General features: G+C 42.2%; 2 protein-coding genes across 2 annotated transcripts in view; one reads left to right on the top strand and one right to left on the bottom strand.

The window, feature by feature from the left end:
- LOC145419271 (protein NLRC3-like) overlaps positions 1–21,090 on the bottom strand; it is a 153,890-nt gene that overhangs the window by 8,360 nt on the left and 124,440 nt on the right. The gene's annotated exons all lie outside the window — the stretch shown is intronic.
- LOC145419309 (protein NLRC3-like) lies at positions 836–19,830 on the top strand. The gene is made up of 9 exons (XM_080297020.1): positions 836–925; positions 1,181–1,282; positions 2,275–2,353; positions 4,649–4,850; positions 4,979–6,779; positions 7,698–7,871; positions 8,512–8,679; positions 15,812–15,858; positions 16,007–19,830. Exons 3-9 carry the CDS (start codon positions 2,351–2,353, stop codon positions 16,537–16,539), a joined length of 2,928 nt encoding a protein of 975 aa, XP_080153146.1. The 5' UTR covers positions 836–925; positions 1,181–1,282; positions 2,275–2,350; the 3' UTR covers positions 16,540–19,830.

Here is a 21,090-nt window from a genome sequence, read left to right as displayed (position 1 = left end):
TTTGTGTAATATGTGTAATAATGACTGTTTTGAGTAATGACCAACACTGATCACAACAAAGAGGAAATGCCTCCAACATGCACAAACATTTGAGCCACAACATGCAGTTAATGTGCACAAATGTCTTTGATATGCTGCTCAGTGATGGTGGTGACTGTCAGAGCAGAGCTACTGAGAATCAATAAGTAATATCAATGATGGGATCAGAATCACTAAATTCTTCTCATCCCTGTCAGTATCATACATGTGCTGTATAATGTGATAAATGTAGAGGTGCTGGCTGTTCTCTCACTCTGCTGTTTAGCTGTAAAGGACGCCTCCCTGCCTTTGTCTCATTCATGACCTTTAATAGTCTCTTCTAACATGCAGAGATCTGTATGATCTGTTTCATAGAGTCTAACCAGCCTGTACAGGTAACAACAACAGTCACTGCATCACTGACACACAAACGTCATCTCTGTCAATAACAACATTCATACATGGAATAAAAACACATCAGTGGATCATTGCTGGAGCTGATGTTTGTGCTCCTGGTGCAAAGGCTCTCAGTTTCCTCCTTGAAATAACATCAGTGGTGGGTCAGCGACATGCTTTCTTTCCCTCTCAGGTTTAAATATCTGGGACTCTCCACCGTTTGGTTTTAGAGCTGAAGAAGCTTCTCTGATGAAACGTCTTCCAGAAACTTAAAGACGTCTCTTTTCTCTCCAAGCTCCTTAGATCACATGACCTGGATGACTGAACCTACAGACATATTGACCTGGTTTCATGGTCACATGACAGGTCAGAGGTCAGCGACTGTAACTCAGTTCCTCCTGTTAATGTGAGGAAGCAGAGCAGAGTCTGCAGGGTCCAGCTGTCCGTCTGTGAGGAGTGACCGGTCCAAAGGTCAAATTCCAAACTTCAGTGGTGAACCTGGAGCAACGAGGTCAGAGAGCTGAACTCACTGAGTAACAGAAATAATTCTGCACTGACATTATAATCAGTGTTGACTCTGGTTGATTGTCTGACTGTGTTTGTGAGCTGAGAGGAAATGAAAATGAGTTTGTAACAAAAATCAGTTTTGTCCAGTTTTCCTGTAAAAAGCTGAACTCTAATCTAAGAGGATGTTACTGACAGGAAACAGCTGCATTATCTGCAGTCTGTGTGATCACAGCTGCTTCAATCATGTTTGTGTCTGCAGAGGTCAGAGGTCACAGTCTGCAGGGTCCAGCTGTCCGTCTGTGAGGAGTGACCGGTCCAAAGGTCGACCTCCAGACTTCAGTGGTGAAGCTGGAGCAACGAGGTCAGAGAGCTGTGATGACTCCTTTACATGTTTGTGTTTCCTGGATAAATATGACCTGAAACATCCTCAGATTGTTACAAAGATCCATTAAAAAGAAAACAATGAAAGAGAAAAGATCCAAATGTTCGACTTGGTCATTTGCTGTTTGAGGACAGTGATGCTCATATCTGTGGGGAAAGTGTGACCTGAGTGGGTTCATGTTTGTCTTTAAAGAACAGAGCTGCTCTGATTCTCTTTGTGTCTGATCTGTTAAACAGTCTGAGAGGTCACACAGAGACCCAGCAGCTAAAGCCTGGATCATACTGGCTGCTGTTACTCCATCAGGACAACACTGAACCACAGTGGTGTGGATGTAGTGGATAAATCCCACCATACTGATGCTCAGAGTTAACCACAGGGAACAAAACCAGATGTTACCTTCAGATTGTGACCTTTGGAGTGGACGATGCAGATTTCAATAGAGAATAAATGTTGTTGTTTTTCAGCTGTGAAGAAAGAATCAAATTTTCTGAACTTAAGAATTTATGATGCTGGAAACAACATGGAGACTATAACACAACATTTCCACTGTGTTCATAGAATGAATGTAAAACTGTCAGACATTCATTAAATATGCAAAATGTCTACAGAAGCATCAGAGGGTCAGACGTGAAGCACTCAGTGATTTTGATCAAATGACTCATCAGTTATTGATCTGTACTACACTGATCTACCACGTTAGTAAAGCTGGTGTTCTGGTGGTGGAGGGAGACTCGGATCATGTTCTGGTTGTGGAGCAGTGATCTGCTGATGGTTCAGTTTGATGAGCTTCTTCAAAATCATCCCTGACATCACCACTGAAAGGACGTCCATGAAAACAGACTGAAAATTACTGATATGTTCACAATCTGAGAGTTTAAAACTTGACAGACTTGATTCAGATGAAGTTATTTGAGCAGAAACTCCTGGATCTTTATCCTGTGTGGATCTAATCCTTCATGGTTCCTCCACAGAGTGGAGCAGCAGAGCTCAGAGGTTCCCAGTGGTCAGTCTGCCCAGCAGCATCAAACACAGCTGGACTCCATATTTATGGTCTGTACATGTACAACAACTACTTTATTATTAGTATTAATAATAATGCATTTATTTATAGGTCCCTTTCAGAACACCAAGGACTCTGTGGACTAAATGACCAAAAGAAACAAACTTTGAAATCAGACGGTGCAAATGTGATCACAGGGAAACGTTTTAAACATCGAGGCTTTAAACAAAAACCAAAGTGAAACAGTTTGTAGTCGAGATCAGTGGGAATGAAGCTGAATAACTGTTTCTTCAATATCTTTGAGATCTTAAAAAAGAAAAACTAGCTGAAAGTCTGGCTGCTCTTATGAAAAGTACAGAGAAATTATGGGTCGCTCAACACTGCACAATATAGGAGTTTAAATAAATCTGAAGAATAACTCAAAGTCCTACAATCTTACTGAGAAAATCATCAACAGCTAACTATCTTTGTGCCCCCTTTTCCCTGTTCATGGCCTACCGGCCCCCCTGGCTAAACTTTGCTAGATCCGCCCCTGCACAGTTACCAGCCGTCAGCTGCAGAAAAAGATCCTGGTGTAGAAAGTAATATTAAATACATTCTAACAACAGCTTATCAAGCTTAAATGTGCTGCTGTTGTTCAGCTGCTGGTTTCCTCTTTCTGGTGCAAAGTGGGCCAAAAACAAAAAAGAGAGACGGACTCGCGACAGAAAAGCCGATCAGCTGATCATTGATCAGTTTCATGATTGAAGTAGCAGCAGGAGAGAGAGAGAGAGGCAGTCGCTCCATATATCGGTTGTTAAGCTTAACGTGGGAATGCTTTACAAACATTCAGAGATGAACTTACACACTTGCTTTACTTCTCTCTGGGAAAACTTCCTCGGAGATGAAATGCCGGGTTGTTAGCGAAGCTACAAATACACACAGCCGCTCCATCACGTGAGCACACTGCTCCGACGTGCTACGGTTATGAGCCGAGTTACGCCGTGTCGCAAGTTCAGTGAGGTGCTTTTTTGATATTTAATGGATCGGATTACATTTTTTATTCCTCTCCGTTATCCGATCCAGTAATTTAGGTCAGTATCGGACCGATACGTAATATCGTAATATCTACCTTTAAGACCAGTTGTCTGTATGAGTCACCTGAAACATCTCCAAGTTTCTGGCTTCGATTCTCAACCTGTTGGTAGTTCAGCTCTGAACACCAGTGAAATGTTTCTCCCACTGAAATCGCTGCATTCATATGAACAGAATCCATGCTTTGAGATCATGGAGTTGTGGAGAATGTCTCAGTTAACCCTTTAAGACCTACCATAGAACCAAGTCCGCCAGAGCTTATATTATATTTTTACATGCTGTGGAGCCATTTTTGGGAGCATTTCAAGTTGCTATACATCAATACAACCATTATAGCCTAAATTTTAATAATATGTATTCATTAAATGCATAGTAATTACATAAATTGCAAAAAAGTGCAATAAACTACAAAAAAATTGAAAATCGTTTTTGCTTTTTTTAACATATATTTCTAGTTAGAGAAATTTAAGAGGCTTATCCCTCAAAACTGTAAATACAAAAAAGTTGCACAAAATAGTTTCCCAACACAGGACATTTATTTTGAGTGTCTTCATAGTTTTATTTTTGAAATACACCAATTTTTATACACTGCAGGAAAAACGAAAATAAATATTATACTGCAAATTTGCAAAAAAGCAGCATATGCATCAAAGTAAACTATTTCCAGCAGTGCAATATGAGTCCTAAGCATCCCAGAAACGACACAGAAAGTCATAAAGTCAAAGATAACTTTTAAAAAGAGCAGTATAGGCCCTGAGGCCCTGATGGCAAAAAAGACTACATTTCCGCGAAAATGACGTCACTTCCGGTTTCGGGCAGGTAATGGCGGAAATGCAAAAGTTCGCGCTGACGTCTATTCCAACGTAGGAAGTGTTATGAACAGCTGATCGGATTGGCAAAGCGTGTTCCTGGAATATTATGTTTTTGTTCCTGCAAGTGCTTTTTATGCAGTTTTTGCAAAGCTTTATGTGGAAGGAAACCGTGACCTAGGACAAGCTGATGGCATAAGATGTAAGTACAACTCCTCCGGTTTCATATGTAAAAAAAATTTTTGCGCTAGCTTACGTGGTAGCAGTGCTACTGGGATTTAAAAATAGTTACGCAAAACAGAGCGTGTCCGCTCCGATCGGCTCTAAAGGGTTAATAAGGTAAAGTCAAACCTATAATTGGTAAAGAGTTCGTGGATGATATGCCCCTTGATCGTAAAGAAGTGGATGTTGTGTGGACTAAAGTTCAGAGTGGTAGGTCATTCATAAAGTATTCTGTTCCAGCTGCTGGAGGACAACATCATCACTTTTGTGAAGAACGAGCTGAAGAAGATCCAGAAGGCTCTGAATCCAAATAAGCCCCAGTGCTTGGAGTTTCAGAGGGAGGATGATGAGCAGAGGAGCAGCAGAGAGGCATTTGTGAAGATCACAGTGGACTTCCTGAGCAGAATGAAGCAGGAGGAGCTGGCTGACCGTCTGCAGAGACGTAAGAGGATTTATCTAAAGATTTAAGCTGCTGGATAAATGAACATTTTCCAGAGATGGAAGATGGAGCAACATGTTTTAAAGATTAGTTCTTTTTGGAATTGAGTGTTTATTTTTCTTCTCATTCAGAACTTCAAGCTGCAGTTTGTCATCGTAACCTTAAATCCACCCTGAAGAAGAAGTTCCAGTGTGTGTTTGAGGGCATCGCTAAAGCAGGAAACCCAACCCTCCTGAATCAGATCTACACAGAGCTCTACATCACAGAGGGAGGGACTGCAGAGGTCAATGATGAACATGAGGTCAGACAGATTGAAACAGCATCCAGGAAACCAGACAGACCAGAAACAACAATCAGACAAGAAGACATCTTTAAAGCCTCACCTGGAAGAGACGAACCAATCAGAACAGTGCTGACAAAGGGAGTGGCTGGCATTGGGAAAACAGTCTTAACACAGAAATACAGCCTGGACTGGGCTGAAGACAAAGCCAACCAGGACATCCAGTTCATATTTCCATTCACTTTCAGAGAGCTGAATGTGCTGAAAGAGGAAAAGTTCAGCTTGGTGGGACTTGTTCATCACTTCTTTACTGAAACCAAAGAAGCAGGAATCTGCAGCTTTGAAGACTTCCAGGTTGTGTTCATCTTTGATGGTCTGGATGAGTGTCGACTTCCTCTGGACTTCCACAAAACTACAATCCTAACTGACCCTAGAAAGTCCACCTCAGTGGATGTGCTGCTGATAAACCTCATCAGGGGGAAACTGCTTCCCTCTGCTCGCCTCTGGATAACCACACGACCTGCAGCAGCCAATCAGATCCCTCCTGACTGTGTCGGCATGGTGACAGAGGTCAGAGGGTTCACTGACCCACAGAAGGAGGAGTACTTCAGGAAGAGATTCAGAGATGAGGAGCAGGCCAGCAGGATCATCTCCCACATCAAGACATCACGAAGCCTCCACATCATGTGTCACATCCCAGTCTTCTGCTGGATTACTGCTACAGTTCTGGAGGATGTGCTGGAAACCAGAGAGGGAGGACAGCTGCCCAAGACCCTGACTGAGATGTACATCCACTTCCTGGTGGTTCAGGCCAAAGTGAAGAAGGTCAAGTATGATGGAGGAGCTGAGACAGATCCACACTGGAGTCCAGAGAGCAGGAAGATGATGGAGTCTCTGGGAAAACTGGCTTTTGATCAGCTGCAGAAAGGAAACCTGATCTTCTATGAATCAGACCTGACAGAGTGTGGCATCCATATCAGAGCAGCCTCAGTGTACTCAGGAGTGTTCACACAGATCTTTAAAGAGGAGAGAGGACTGTACCAGGACAAGGTGTTCTGCTTCATCCATCTGAGTGTTCAGGAGCTTCTGGCTGCTCTTCATGTCCATCTGACCTTCATCAACTCTGGACTCAATCTGCTGGAAGACAAACAAACAACCTCCAAGAAATCTAAATTATTTAACAAACCAAAACTTCAATCTCTCCACCAGAATGCTGTGAACAAGGCCTTACAGAGTCCAAATGGACACCTGGACTTGTTCCTCCGCTTCCTCCTGGGTCTTTCACTGCAGACCAATCAGACTCTCCTACGAGGTCTGTTGACACAGACAGGAAGTTGCTGGCAGACCAATCAGGAAACAGTCCAGTACATCAAGGAGAAGCTCAGTGAGAATCTGTCTGCAGAGAAAAGCATCAATCTGATCCACTGTCTGAATGAACTGAATGATCGTTCTCTAGTGGAGGAGATCCAACAGTGCCTGATTTCAGGAAGTCTCTCCACAGATAAACTGTCTCCTGCTCAGTGGTCAGCTCTGGTCTTCATCTTACTGTCATCAGAAGAAGATCTGGATGTGTTTGACCTGAAGAAATACTCTGCTTCAGAGGAGGCTCTTCTGAGGCTGCTGCCAGTGGTCAAAGCCTCCAACAAAGCTCTGTAATTAAATCTGTGATCATGTTTATTTTTAAAATGTTGATTAAAAGTGGTCATAGATTTCTTCCATGACAGATCCATGTCCTAAAACCATGAGCCAGCGTAGTTGTATAGTATAAAAGAAAAAAGGAGAACTTTTGACCACAATATTGTAACTTGAATGAACTTTTGATACAGCCTTTAAACATAAAATTTATGAACAGAATCGGTGACTAAGGGCAGCCCTGGCGGAGCCCATCACCCACCGGACTTATTACTATCCAACTTATTGCCGGCTATGCCAACCAAGCTCTTGCAATGGTTGTAAAAGGATCGAATGGCCCGTAGCAATGGCCATAAAATGTTTCTCAGTTTTATTATTTTCAGTCACATCTGTTTTTGATCATTAACTGAATATTTTAAAATTCAGGCTTTTTATGTTATACAAAACATCTTTTCTTATGTCTTGTATTGATTCTGACGGAATAGTTTTCATCAGTATCGCAGATACTAGCCTGAATTTTACTTTGTATTGGATCAGAAAGGAAATCAGTGGCATCACACATCACTTACAGCAATTTCAGTACCTCTTCATTTTAATAAACTGGGGGGAGGTGCACCAAGATTCAGTATGAGATGAAGAATTATTTTCAACTGTAAGGTTGGAGAAATCTGTTGTTGGAAATTGGAAGAACAGGTCATCTTAAAAATCACTGCATTGTAGTTTTATTCAGGCCCCTTCAATCTGTGATCGCTGTTGCTTTGCATTGTAAATGCTACTATTACAAAAGTCACAAATATTAGTGTATGTGTGTGTTATTGGGTAATAAACCAAAAGAACAGAATCTACCAGCACCTCACTGATCTGCTTAAAAACAACAAAAAAGCAATAAAGCTCTGATTTGTTTGGTTGATCTTGTCTCCCTTCCACCTTGATTTCAGACTGAGTGGCTGTAACCTGTCAGACAGAAGCTGTGAAGCTCTGTCCTCAGTCCTGAGCTCCCAGTCCTCCCGTCTGACAGAGCTGGACCTGGGTAACAACAACCTGCAGGATTCAGGAGTGAAGCTTCTGTCTGCTGGGATGAAGAGTCAATACTGCAAACTGGAAACGCTGAGGTCAGATCCAGCAATATCGATTTTTTTTCATCAATTAACATCATTTAATCAATTTCATTTGGAAAAAATTAACATTGTGTGTATGTTTTGTTTTTTTAATGAATCCATCCAAATCACAGTAAACTGCCACATTTGTCTTTTGCAACATGAGGCAATAAGGATTCCAGCATGTCCTGGAAACATACATGCCAACACTCCCGATTTTTCCGGGAGAATCCTGAATTTCAGTGCCGCTCCCGAAAATCTCTCGGAGCCACCATTCTCCTGGATTTCTCCTGATTTTCCACCCGGAAAACAAAATAGAAAAACCATATCCCACAATTCATAGCGCGGCCCAGCCAATTCCAGTTTCCAACAATGGCTGCAGCTACTTAGTTTTAATATTGCTCTTATTACTCTTTCTGGGTCACAAAATAAACTTTTAACATATTTTCAGGCGAAAATGTCGTATGTTTTGTTTTTTAATGAATCCATCCAAGTCACAGTAAACTGCCACATTTGTCTTTTGTAACATGAGGCAATAAGGATTCCAGCATGTCCTGAAACAGTGTTGAAATATTGTAAATGTAGTAGCTCCTCATGGCACCATGAATATACTTTAACACAAGTGTTTCATGTCTTCTTGTCATCCTTTCTTCAGACTGAGTGGCTGTAACCTGTCAGACAGAAGCTGTGACGCTCTGTCCTCAGTCCTGAGCTCCCAGTCCTCCCATCTGACAGAGCTAGATCTGGGTAACAACAACCTGCAGGATTCAGGAGTGAAGCTTCTGTTTTCTGCAGTGGAGAGTCCAAAGTGTACAATTCTCAGGTCAGGATTCAGTCTTTTCTGATGATGATTTAAAACCTGAGTCAGGTCGATAAATGGCTTACTCATTTACAACAGACATGATTTGTTAAATCACCTTATATATGTGTGCTTAAGTTTTGTGCTGCTCTGATTTATTGCCCGTGCTGTCTTTCAGTTCAGCTTTGTCGAGTCTCTGGTAGGATTTCTTTTACATGACCTGTGTAAAAACAAAACAGGAAACACATTAAGCTGAAGTAAGATGCACAATTTGAAAAATGGGGCACAAAAAATGTTGCTGCTTTCTGGAAAGTGCGTCTAAGAAGACCCAATGGAGAAAGTGAAGAGAAAAATCAAAGATTAAGAAGAAGAAAATGGCAGAGGCAGTTTCTCTTGGACTGCCTGCAGATGGGGTGAGACTCTAGAAACAGGGATGATTGGAGAAAATGCAAAGAGGCCATATGATAAACCAGGAGATGATTACTCTGGTGTTCTGGGGATAGTGGGAGTGAGAGGGAGAGATGCCAGTAAATGATTTCAAGGATAAATTTCAGAGAATCAGAGCTAAGAAACCAAAGCAAGTGGGGAACTAAAAACATGTGGACAGACTCATAATTAGGCCAAAGACACATTAAAGGAATTATTACAGGTTTAGAAACAGGGATGGATATGAAGGAGCTTAGCATGAATTTGCATTGAGGAAAGAATAGCAACGAGCATCAGAGGAAACAGTTAGGAAAACTAAGAGGATGTACTGGCAGGAATACTGCAGTACTTTAGGAAGAACTACACCAGTTCAGAATGTGTGGAGTACAGTTAAGAACATGAATGCAGACAGGAAATAACAGCAGCTGTTGTAAAGTAAATTCAAACTCCTTCATTAAATGCAGCTGGTTGAGTTGAAAACAATGGAGAATGATTGTGTTACGTTGTTTATTCTCTATAGAAATGGAGCAGGAGTGCATGCAGAGCTGGACGTGGGCTGTATATACATGCGTGTATCTGTGTTGTCTGTGAGCAGAGAAAACAAAGCGCTGGAAAAGTCCAGTGTATCATAAGCCAGCCAGTCCTGTTACTGCAATTCACTTCTTCACCAGAAAGTGTCACCATCAGGCTTCAACAGCAGTTTCCAGTATTAATAGTGTTAATGAGCTCCAGGTAGTATGGATGGGAAAATGTAGAGATGCTGGGCAAACAATATGATCAAATCCACAGTGGGAATAATTGAAGTGATGGCGGCAGATGTGAGAGAACAAAAATGAATCATATTGAAATGTTAAATCAGGAAAATCCTGGAGAAGAGGATAGTTCTAATGTTCAGTTTGTAATGTTGAATTCAACGCAGCTCTTAAATGCATAAAAATGACTTCACCTTACGTCAGACTGAACAATCGGATTAGCTACTGATATTGATTTAACCCTTTAAGACCTACCATAGAACCAAGTCAACCAGAGCTTATATTATATTTTTACATGCTGTGGAGCCATTTTTGGGAGCATTTCAAGTTGCTATACATCAATACAACCATTACAGCCTAAATTTTAATAATATGTATGTATTAAGTGCATAGTAATTACATAAATTGCAAAAAAGTGCAATAAACTACAAAAAAATTGAAAATCGTTTTTGTTTTTTTAACATATATTTCTAGTTAGAATAATTTAAGAGGCTTATCTCTCAAAACTGTAAATACAAAAAAGTTGCACAAAATAGTTTCCCACCACAGGAAATTTATTTTGAGTGCCTTCATAGTTTTATTTTTGAAATACACCAATTTTTATATACTGCAGGAAAAACGAAAATAAATGTTATACTGCAAATTTGCAAAATAACAGCATATGCATCAAAATAAACTATTTCCAGCAGTGCAATATGAGTCCTAAGCATATGTGGAAGGAAACTGTAACCTAGGACAAACTGATGGCATAAGATGTAAGTACAACTCCTCAGGTTTCATATGCAAAAAAAATTATTGCGCTAGCTCACGTGGTTACAGTGCTACCGGGATTTAAAAATAGTTGCGCAAAACGGAGTGTGCCCACTCTGACCAGTTTTAAAGGGTTAAAGCAAGAAAATATGGTATTAGCATTAGCTGCCAATTCCTATTCACCTAAAATTAGCATTACCTGCTAATGGCAGTCTACTTAGCATTAACTCCTCACTAATGTAATGCTAATTGACATCAAATTATCTTTAGCTTTAGCATTAGCTGCTAGCTTCAGCCTACCTAGCACTAGCTGCCCACATTGTTAAAAGGGAAGAGAAAACAATATTAGCATTAGCTTGTAATAATTATTCACCCCTAATTAGAATTAGCCACTAATGGCAGCATACTTATCATTAACTCCTCACATCGTTATAATGCAAATGATGCTAACTTGCATTAAATTAGACTGCTGTTATTAGCTAATGCTATTTAGAAGTAGCTGCTCACATTGCTATAAAGCAAAGGAAAACGATATGAGCATTAGGTTCTAATGCGTATTTGCCTTAAATTAGACGTAGGTGCTAATGGCGGACTACTTAGCATTAGCAGCTCAGATGTTGTAATGCTAGGAAAAAGAGTGTTAGCATTAGCCGTTCACATTGTTATAAAGTTAAAAAAGTAAGTGTTAGCATTAGTGCATAATGCTAATTCATGTCAAATTAGCATTAGTTAATAACGGCAGCCTATTTAGCATTAGCAGATAATGTTGACCTTGGCCCACTGGAAAAGTTCAGAACTAAAGATTTAGGAGTGTTTCTCGATAGCTCTTTCTCGTTTGAGAAACAAATGAATTCTGTTATTAAAACCAGCTGTAAGGTTTATATTGTTGATTGTCATTTATGCTTAGAAATATTTACTCATATATGCTTAGAGTTGTATAATCGATTGCATGATGATAGAGGTTTGATCCTTAGTAGTCTGTAAAGACTCTGTGTGCCTTCCAGAGTGCTCTGGCATGCACACACCACTTGGGGCCATGAGAGAGGTCGTACCCTCTCTTACTGATTTATGGTGTAGGACAGGGGTCTCAAACTCAATTTAGCTGGGGGCCGCTGCAGGCAGAGTCTGGGTGAGGCTGGGCCGCATTAGGTTTTCCACAAGAAAGGCATGGTTAAAAAATTCCAATCCTCTCAAATCTCTTTATTTTTATTTTTTAATACAAAATATGAAAAATAAATAAACAAATTAAGAATTAATAAGAAAATAAATCAATCTGTAATACATAAATAAAATAATAATAAGATATTTTTAGTCAGTGAACTTGTGTGTATCTTTCAGTCTTCTATATCTGCTGTATTTAGATTGAAATGTCTGTATTAACAGTTCTATAACCTTCTTCTGAACATGAATGGAACACTGTAGAAAATGAACTGTTCTTCTGAACATGGCTTCTCTTGCCTACTCCTTGCTGCTAGAGACCTGGCAGCGTTTCCTCTCGCATAGCCGAGCCAGATTCGGCCTGAGGGAGGAAGCAGTTGCGACCCTCAGTATGTCTTAAAGATGATCATCCGTAAGTCTGGACCTGTACTTGGACTTATTGAAGTTCAAAGTGGAGAAGAGCTTTTGGCACAAGTATGTGATACCAAAAAGGCACATGGTCCGCTTGAACATTCGGGAAAGCCGAGGGAAACTAGGGCTCAATTCTTTCAAAAATTGTCCAAGCTTGTCTGCTTTTCCACTCACCTCCCTGAACTTTGCTTTGAGTTCAGAGTTGCACTGCAGCTCAATGAGCTCCATTTGAAGCACAGAAGGGGCATCTTGCACATCGAAGGAGAAGGGGTCCGCAAAAATGTGAAAGGTGGCTCTGTGTGTCTTGAAGTCAGCAAATCTGTGATCAAATTCCTCCTGTAGCCTCAAAATGACATCAACATACTCGTCCGCACTGAATGGTGTGCCTGCATCCACGAGTGCCTTGCATGCTGGGAAATGGCAAAGGTTTGTCTGAGAGAGCTGAGCTTTCCAGAGCGCCAGTTTTGTGGAGAATGCTCTCACGTTGTCATAGGCAGCACTGACAAGTTGCCCCTGGCCTTGTAACGTCTTGTTCAGTACATTAAGCTCATGTGTCATATCAACAAGAAAAGCTGAGTCCATGAGCCATTTGGGATCAGTTAGCACAGGAACACTAACTCCATCCTTCTCCATGAAGGCTTCACTTCTGCTCTCAACTCAAAAAGTCTCTTTAATACATTTCCCCTGCTGAGCCAACGTACCTCAGTGAAGTCGAGCACATCCCCATATTCTGACTCCATTTCCTCTAAAAAAGCACAGAACCTTCGGTGCTTTAAGCCCCTGGATCTGATTTGGTTGATGCATTTCACAACAATAGACATCACATCGTCAAACTTCAGGCATTTGCTGCAAAGGACCTGCTGATGGATGATGCAGTGCAGAGCAATGGCCTCCTCCACGCCTTCCTCTTCCAGTTTGTTTTGTGCCACCAGTCCATGTTTCCTCCCTGTCATTGATGGCGCTCCATCTGTTGTTATTCCAACAAACCTCTTCCATGGCAAACCAACATTCTCAATGGCATCACACAGCTTGTAAATATCTGCTGAGCGGTGGTCTGGCCATGCATTGGAATTACTGTGAGCAGCTCCTCCATCACTTCAAAACTGTCATCAACACCACGGACATACATTGGGAGCTGGGCAGTGTCGGTGATGTCTGTGGTCTCATCAAGAGCGACTGAGTATACACTGAAACATTTGGCTTTCTCACACAGTTGGTCATAAATGTCACTTGACAGGTCAGAAATGCGATCTGCTGCGGTGTTGGCAGAAAGGCTGATGTTGCTAAACTGACCTTTCTTTCCCGGACAGACTATATTTGCAGCCTGCAATATGCACTTTTAGACAAATGCACCTTCTGTGAATGGCTTCCCTGCTTTAGCAATCATCTCACTAACCACGTGGCTCCGACTGCTGCATTATTCTCTTTGGTTGCGTTCTTAGAGAAATCTTGCTGCCTCAGTAGATCTGTTTTAAGACTGGCAACCCGGTTCGCTCTCTCGTCTCCCTGGTATTTTGCATCCAGCTCAGCATGTCTAGTTGTGTAATGACGTTTCAAATTGTATTCCTTGTGCAGCGCAACTTTCTCTGTGCAAATAAGACAGGTCGGGGTGCCCCTGTGCTCAACAAAGAAATATTGCATTTCCCACTTTTCCTGAAATTGTCGGTGCTCATTACCAACCTTTCTCTTCACCGCAGGCTTTGAAAAAGACATGTTTGGGGCTATGTGACATTTATAATTCTACTTGGTGTCACTGTCGCATTGAAGGTTCAATCAAGCGTTTAGCCGACGGACGGGGAACGTCTCAACGCGTAGAGAACGTCATTTCTGCTTCTTTTTCTTGCAACCGTAGCACGGCGATCGGCAGATAGAAAGCCGGTAGCAGTCTCCTTTGTTTTTACGCTCGATGTTCATGTCTTTCATGACGACACGAACACCGTGGCGTTTGCAGATGGTAGAAAGTGCAGGGATAGCAAGCGCAAAAAAGGCGAATGCTCACGGCGCCGGGCTGTTGTTACAGGAGAAAGAAGCGGAAACGACACCGTGACTTATAACAAATAACATCAGCTGTTTCTGATGTTAGTTGTTTTGACTGCTTTTACATTATATTGAAATATATGTAATGTTCATGTTTGCTGCAATGCAAACGCAGTGATGCAAATAAAAACATGGAGCCACAAATTACGGTGCGACCCTATAATTAGTCCGGGTTACCGGGGACTGTTGTTGCCGATGAACAGGTGTCGCTATGTGACTGCAGACTAAATTGGGCTGCATTGAGTTCATGACTTTTCTTTTATCCCGCCGCCTACGCATCACTGTGAGAGTTAATATGAGATCTCTCTCTGTGGAAAAATAACTTTAAATCCCACTGACGTGTGTATAAATCTATATACGTATAATGTCCCGCCGGGCAGCAACTTAAAAAAACAACTTTTTTTGAAGTGTTGTGAACGCAGCGCGCTGGGGCGAATGTCGGCGTTTGCCCAATAGAAAGGAGGAAGCCAGCCAGGCACAGGAAAGAAAGAAACACTCCAGGGCAACGCTGCTGGAACTTTGACTCATTGAGAAATGTTTCCCTGCTTGCATCAAGCCCGGCTGGTGTCCCCTGAGATCCATATCCCACCCTGATTGGTGGGTTAATTCAGCTCCGCCCACAACACTGTAAAGTGTCATACATTATCAAACTAACATTACATTTTCATATTAAGGTGGGGCCAAAAACTATCGTCCTGCGGGCCGCAATTGGCCCGCGGGCCGCGAGTTTGAGACCCCTGGTGTAGGAGGACACCTACTCTGTGTCTGGTTAAGTATAAGAGCCCTTTGTTAGGGGGACCGCTGGACTCTTAGCACCAGCTTTGGGGTCACAGGGTCACATCTGGAACGAACACACACACACACACACACACACACACACAGACACACACTATGCACAGACTGGTACTCTTTGTTCATACCTGTGTAAGACGTCATAATGAACTTGTGCATATTCATGTAAGCTCAATAAAGAGCAGTGTTACGAGGGAGCAGACGAGAGCGACTGAGGTCAAGTGAAGGAACGGCGCTGTCACAGTTCTCTCCCTCATCAGTTGTCTGGTTCCAGCGGTGGGTCTGTGCTAGACGACCCATCACCAGCTTTTTCCACTGGTTACCAGTACGTGGTAGAATCCACTTCCAGATCTGGTTGTCTTTAAATCTGTGAATGGATTGGCTCCATCTTATCTCTCTTTAACAAAAGAATCCAAGTGGAGCCCTCAGGTCTGCAGATAAGCAGCTTCTGACCAGAACTAGACGTAAAAACAGAGGTGAGCTTTATCGATGGCTGCAGCCAAACTCTGGAACAGTCGCCCTTCACATCAGGTCGTCACCAACACTGGACATTTTTAAAAGCCGGTTGGAAACACATTTGTACTCTGTAGCTTTCAATCCTGACCAGTCTTTATAGTCATTACTGTGTATGTTTCCTATTTTCTCTCTACTCTGTGCAGCACTTTGGCTCAAGCTGTTTTTAAATGTGCTGATAAATAAATGTAGATTTCTTTGAATAAAACAGTGGAGCCGAGCTTTGAGCTCAGTGTGTAACAGTGTGTGTGTGAGAGCCATGTAATGTCCATGTGTGCATGCTGACTGTGCTGCTCTGACCCCCCTCCTCCTTTCAGGGTGGAGCCTGCTGGAGTCCGATGGTTGAGACCAGGTCTGAGGAAGTGTAAGTGTGTTTTTAATGGGATTCATGAAAACAAAGCAGCACACATTCAACCATCTTCATCATGTCAGGAGTCATCATCAAAGTGTCAATCAATGAACAGATGATGGATCAATAACTGCAGCTGGATTGTGTTTGTTCTCTCCATCAGATTCCTGTCAACTCACAATCGACACAAACACAGTGAACACAAAGCTCCAACTGTCTGACAACAACAGGAAGGTGACACGTGTGGAGGAGGTTCAGTCATATCCTGATCATCCAGACAGATTTGATGTTTATCTTCAGCTGCTGTGTAGAAATGGTCTGACTGGTCGCTGTTACTGGGAGGTCGAGTGGAGAGGAGGCGTTTATATATCAGTGAGTTACAGAAGCATCAGAAGGAAAGGAGACAGTTATGACTGTGTGTTTGGATGGAATGATCAGTCCTGGAGTCTGAGCTGCTCTGATGATGGTCCTCGTTATTTCTGGCACAATAGAATAAAAACATCCATCTCCTCCTCCTCCTCCTCCTCTGTCTCTAACAGAGCAGCAGTGTATGTGGACTGTCCTGCTGGCACTCTGTCCTTCTACAGAGTCTCCTCTGACACTCTGATCCACCTCCACACCTTCAACACCACATTCACTCAAACTCTTTATCCTGGGTTTTATGTCTCTCCTGGTTCCTCAGTGTCCCTGTGCTGAGTGGAGTGTAAAGAGTGTCTCCTGTTACAGAAACACTCTGACTGTTGAACAGATAGTTCAGTCTGTACATGTCTGTCTCTTTCACTCACAAACACGTTTTCAGATTCATGGATTCAATCAGTTGATGTTTGAAACTCTTCTAAATGATTCCTTGTAAACTTCTTCCTCTTCAGTCACAAACAAACAGGAAGTGATGTCACATGTGTTCCTGTCCACACAGCAGAATGAGTCTATTGCTGACAGTGATGTACAAACAGAGTGAGCATTTCTGAGGCCCAAAATAAACTGAGTAGTTCACTGAATGAACAATGGACTGTGAGCTCAGTTCCTTCATCATTAGTATGGATTATATATGTATATGTATTATATTAGTATCATATATATCAGGTGCTGCTGCTTTCAGTCATTGTGCAAATGTGCTGTTTGTAAGCTTGTAAAGCTGCAGTCAGCTGAGACTGAAGAAGTCACCTGATCAGTGAGCAAACGTTTCTGAAAACGTCCAGATGAACAGAATCAACCTTTTGGGATCAGCCAGCAATGCAGCATCATTGTTGTTCAGCTTCAGAGGTTTGCAGGAATGAACTGATGACCAGAAACAGCTGCAAAGTCCAAGAAAATACCAGCTGGAGTTCAGCTGCATTTGAAGAAGTCAAAGAAAAGTAAGGATGGCAAAGGGCGACGTTTTCTTCCAAAGAGCTGCAAACATGGTCGACGCCTCATTAGAAGAATCATCTGGACATTTGTGAGGAACTCTAACCAAGAAAGCAACGTCACACAGATCCAACAGACAGTTTCCATGACTGCAAGTGTTGAGTGGAAAAATGCTACATTGCATTATTGCATCCTCTCACCACAGGAGGCGCTGTTGGCACCACTGATTGCTGATCAGCTGTTCTCTGATGATCTGATTAATACTGTGAATAACGGGACTCACTGAACTCTGTGACACAGTGAAGATTACAGAGTTTAACTTCACCCTTTAAGACTGACCACAGAACCAAGTCCGCCAGAGCTTTTGTTATATTTTTACATGCTGTGGAGCCATTTGTGGGAGCATTTCAAGTTGCTATACATCAATACAACTGTTATAGCCCTAATTTTAATAATATGTATGCATTAAGTCCATAGTAACTACATAAACTGCAAAAACAACCTCTGCTCATCCATCTCTGTGTGTATCAGGATACATTTGGTTCATAATACACAGAAAAATCAGAGTTATTACCTGTAATAAATGTGAAAGATTCCTGCAGTGATAACCAGGCAGGACTGAAACACATCCAAGCTGTCACCACGGTAACAGCAGCGCCCATCCACAGGTGAGGGGAGGAGCAAAAAGAGGGACTTTGACTATTTTTTACTAAAAACACTCAACTAATGTTTCTAATATGAAACAAATAAGCCCACATTAATGTGAGCGTTTATTAAATAATAATAATGATGATTTCCTCCTGATCTCATTTCCACAGCAGAGAAAACTGTGGTGTATATTGAGGTGGAGGGTGTGGTCTGTGGCTCAGGTGTAGAGTGAGGGTGGGGTGCACCACAGCAGCATGCTGGGACTGCTGAGGGTGGAGGAGGGAGTGATGATGACATCAGAGCTGCAGCACAGAGACCAGTGAACACACAGTCTGTTCATCTTTGCATAGATACAATATACAGCACAATATTGAATGACAGACACGCTGTGGGAGCTTCCACAGATACACTGACGTCAGCATCCAGAGTCCTCCTGCTGCTCCCCCCTCAGAGCCCCGTGATCAGCACCAACACATTCAGTTAGATGACAGAGTCCAGCTGCAGCTAGAATCAGCTCCCCTCTGTGAACAACAGCACAGCGTCAGTGTTTCACACTCAGTGAAAGGAGGAAACAGCAGAAGAACACCATGTGTGCTACGTTTCCCAGGACACACTACAAACTGCACAAATACAGAGCAGCACGTGGAAGGACCTGGAGCTGCATTTACAGAGCTGCAGACAGCGTGATGTCCTGTATGGACAGGTGGAAGGAAGCAAGTCCTCAGCTGGAACACTCGTGTTTGTCCACAGACAGGAAACACAGCAGGAAACTTCCTCACAGAAGTGCAGCTCATGGATAACACACTTCCTGTCAGTCAGAATGAGGCTGCAGCCAAACACAGAAAGGTGTTTTTGTCCAGATGAGCCCAGAGAAGAAACACGAGTGTTCACAGACATCAGAAGCTCAGAGAGGTGAAACATGAGGTTGGAGTCCTCGTCAGCATCCAGAAGAGCTGCTGTGAAACCCTGAGTACTCATGACAGACTCTGATGGCACAAACACATCATGATTCAAACAGAAAGACAAACATGGAGCTCCTGATCCTCCTGCATGAGAACAAGCTGACATGAGCGCTGTGTCTGAGAGTGTCTCCCTGTCACAGTGACAATAACACAGCTGCTGCTCACAGTCATTAAACTGACCTGAGGTCAGCTGTGCTCCTTACATATGAACCATGTGACCTCACATCAGTGCTGTGGATGACTGTAGTCATAGAAGAGTAGAGCTGTAGCAGGTGGTGTGAGGAGGAGGTGGTGTATTCTAGTTAACGCAGTACTGAAACACTCCAGCAGAGGGCGCTGTTAAGTCCTTATTGTAACACAGTTACTGTGTGCAGTTAGACTTCATACATAATCTGCACTTATTTCCATCAGACATGCTGTCAGTAAATGATTGGTTTCTATTGATTCTACTTCCTGTTGACTCGTTTGATGACAGTGAAACAATCACAGCTGATTGTGTGATGATGTAAACTGTCACTGTTACATTCAGTGTGTGTGACATAATGTTAGTGCAGGCTGATAACAGCCTGGTTCTGTTAGAAACACATGAACGTGTCCATAGATCAGTGTGTGTTTAACATGAGAGCTTCAGCCCTGCTGATGTGTTAAATAAAGACATGCAGGAAAACTGATGAGACTCTGAAATAACTCTTTATATTTATAATGTAACTCTGCATCAAAAGAACAACAAAGGATCCCAGACAGGTTTCTGTGAACAAAGACCATTCTGATGTTTCTGTGTTTCTAACACTTTGACATTATTAGTAAACAGACTGCAGTGAGCAGCATTTATAAAGAGCTTCTATATAAAGATATGACAGCTGTTTGACAAGTTTATCACTCTGTGTTTGGACCTGATCAGTCCAGCTGTTTACTTGAAACATGTTCATTTACCTGTTCTGTTATATTCATGTTCTTGTCTCTGTTGAAAACACATTTTAATGTCCCTCAGATTTTTCTCCCAGATGAATAAATATAAAAATGACACAAACTGACTGCAGCTACTTTTTGTCCTTTCTGTCAAAAACCTTCATGTGACTCATGAGAGACACGTTTCAGCTGTTTGTGACAGATCAGAGGCCAACAAGTCATTTATAACACTTTCCATCATTGTTTAAAGTTCTCAGTGTTTCTGTGTTGCTGCGTATAGGATCTCCCAGCATCATCACTGTGCTGTCCAATCATTGTGTGCGAGGTTACCCTTATAGTGCGATGTGTGTTTGCACAAAGAGAAGCATGTGTGTCAAATATAAATAAGCACAGAACAGAAACAGCTGCTCGTTTCTTCTGTTTAGAGTCAAGTTAGTGTTTTGTGTCTTTGTTTGAGGCCTGATGTCGAGCAGAGGTGTGTGTAACTGCACTGCTCTGTTATATGTGTGAAGTGTGTGCTTCTCTTCAGCATCATCTTTGTCACTGCTGATTCCTTTGTGTCATCATGTGTTGAGAAGAGAGAACAGTTATAACGGAGGAGCAAAAGGAAGCCCTGAAATCTGCATCAACAAGGAAGTGTTGGCTCACCAGTGATCCCAGCAGAGCCACTGGTTTGGCTCCAGTTGTTCTAGATTCAATGATGTTGTTGCTACAGATACATGTCAGCATCTTTATTGTAGTAAAGTCTTGTAATGTGAAGATAGAAACAAGGCAGCAAACAGCTCCATGATCTGATCTTAATGATGTTGTTTTTATTCCTGTCTGTCAGAACTGGATTGGAAACTATCAAAGGTCTAAAAACAGCCTCGACCCTCCCACAGAGCAAACTTTACACACGTCATCTCTCAGCTACAATCTTTGTTGCAGGGATCTTCTGCCAAACAAGGCTGAGAGAAGATTTCTTACAGCTGTCATGTTGATGCTGTTTCAGTCTTTGGGCAAACACACTCATATATTAGGGCTGATATCAGGGCTGCACAAGTTCTTTGTGTTTGTGATCATGAATAACAGAAGTGTGCCTGTTGAAGATCATGTTTCTACATTATTATATGTCCTGTTATTGTTCTGTGTTATATTCAGCTTTCAGCATCCTTTCCCAGCCCCCTGTTACACCATCCATACAAAGCCAATCTGACTGTGAGCCAATGTGTTTGTTTGTGTTGGATCAATAGATTTGACAGACTTGGTTCATCCAGAGGGAAACAGTCCAAATTCAGATCTAATGAAATGATGGAGGCTGTTTCCTACCACGGTGCTGATGTGTGACTAACAAGGCTCATGGTCTCCAGCAGACAAGCGCCTGGAATGAGGTGAGCTGAGT

The sequence above is a fragment of the Astatotilapia calliptera genome, chromosome 3 (assembly GCF_964374335.1).
Source record: "Astatotilapia calliptera chromosome 3, fAstCal68.1, whole genome shotgun sequence".
Taxonomy (NCBI): domain Eukaryota; kingdom Metazoa; phylum Chordata; class Actinopteri; order Cichliformes; family Cichlidae; genus Astatotilapia; species Astatotilapia calliptera.
This window is presented reverse-complemented; position numbering and strand designations above follow the sequence as displayed.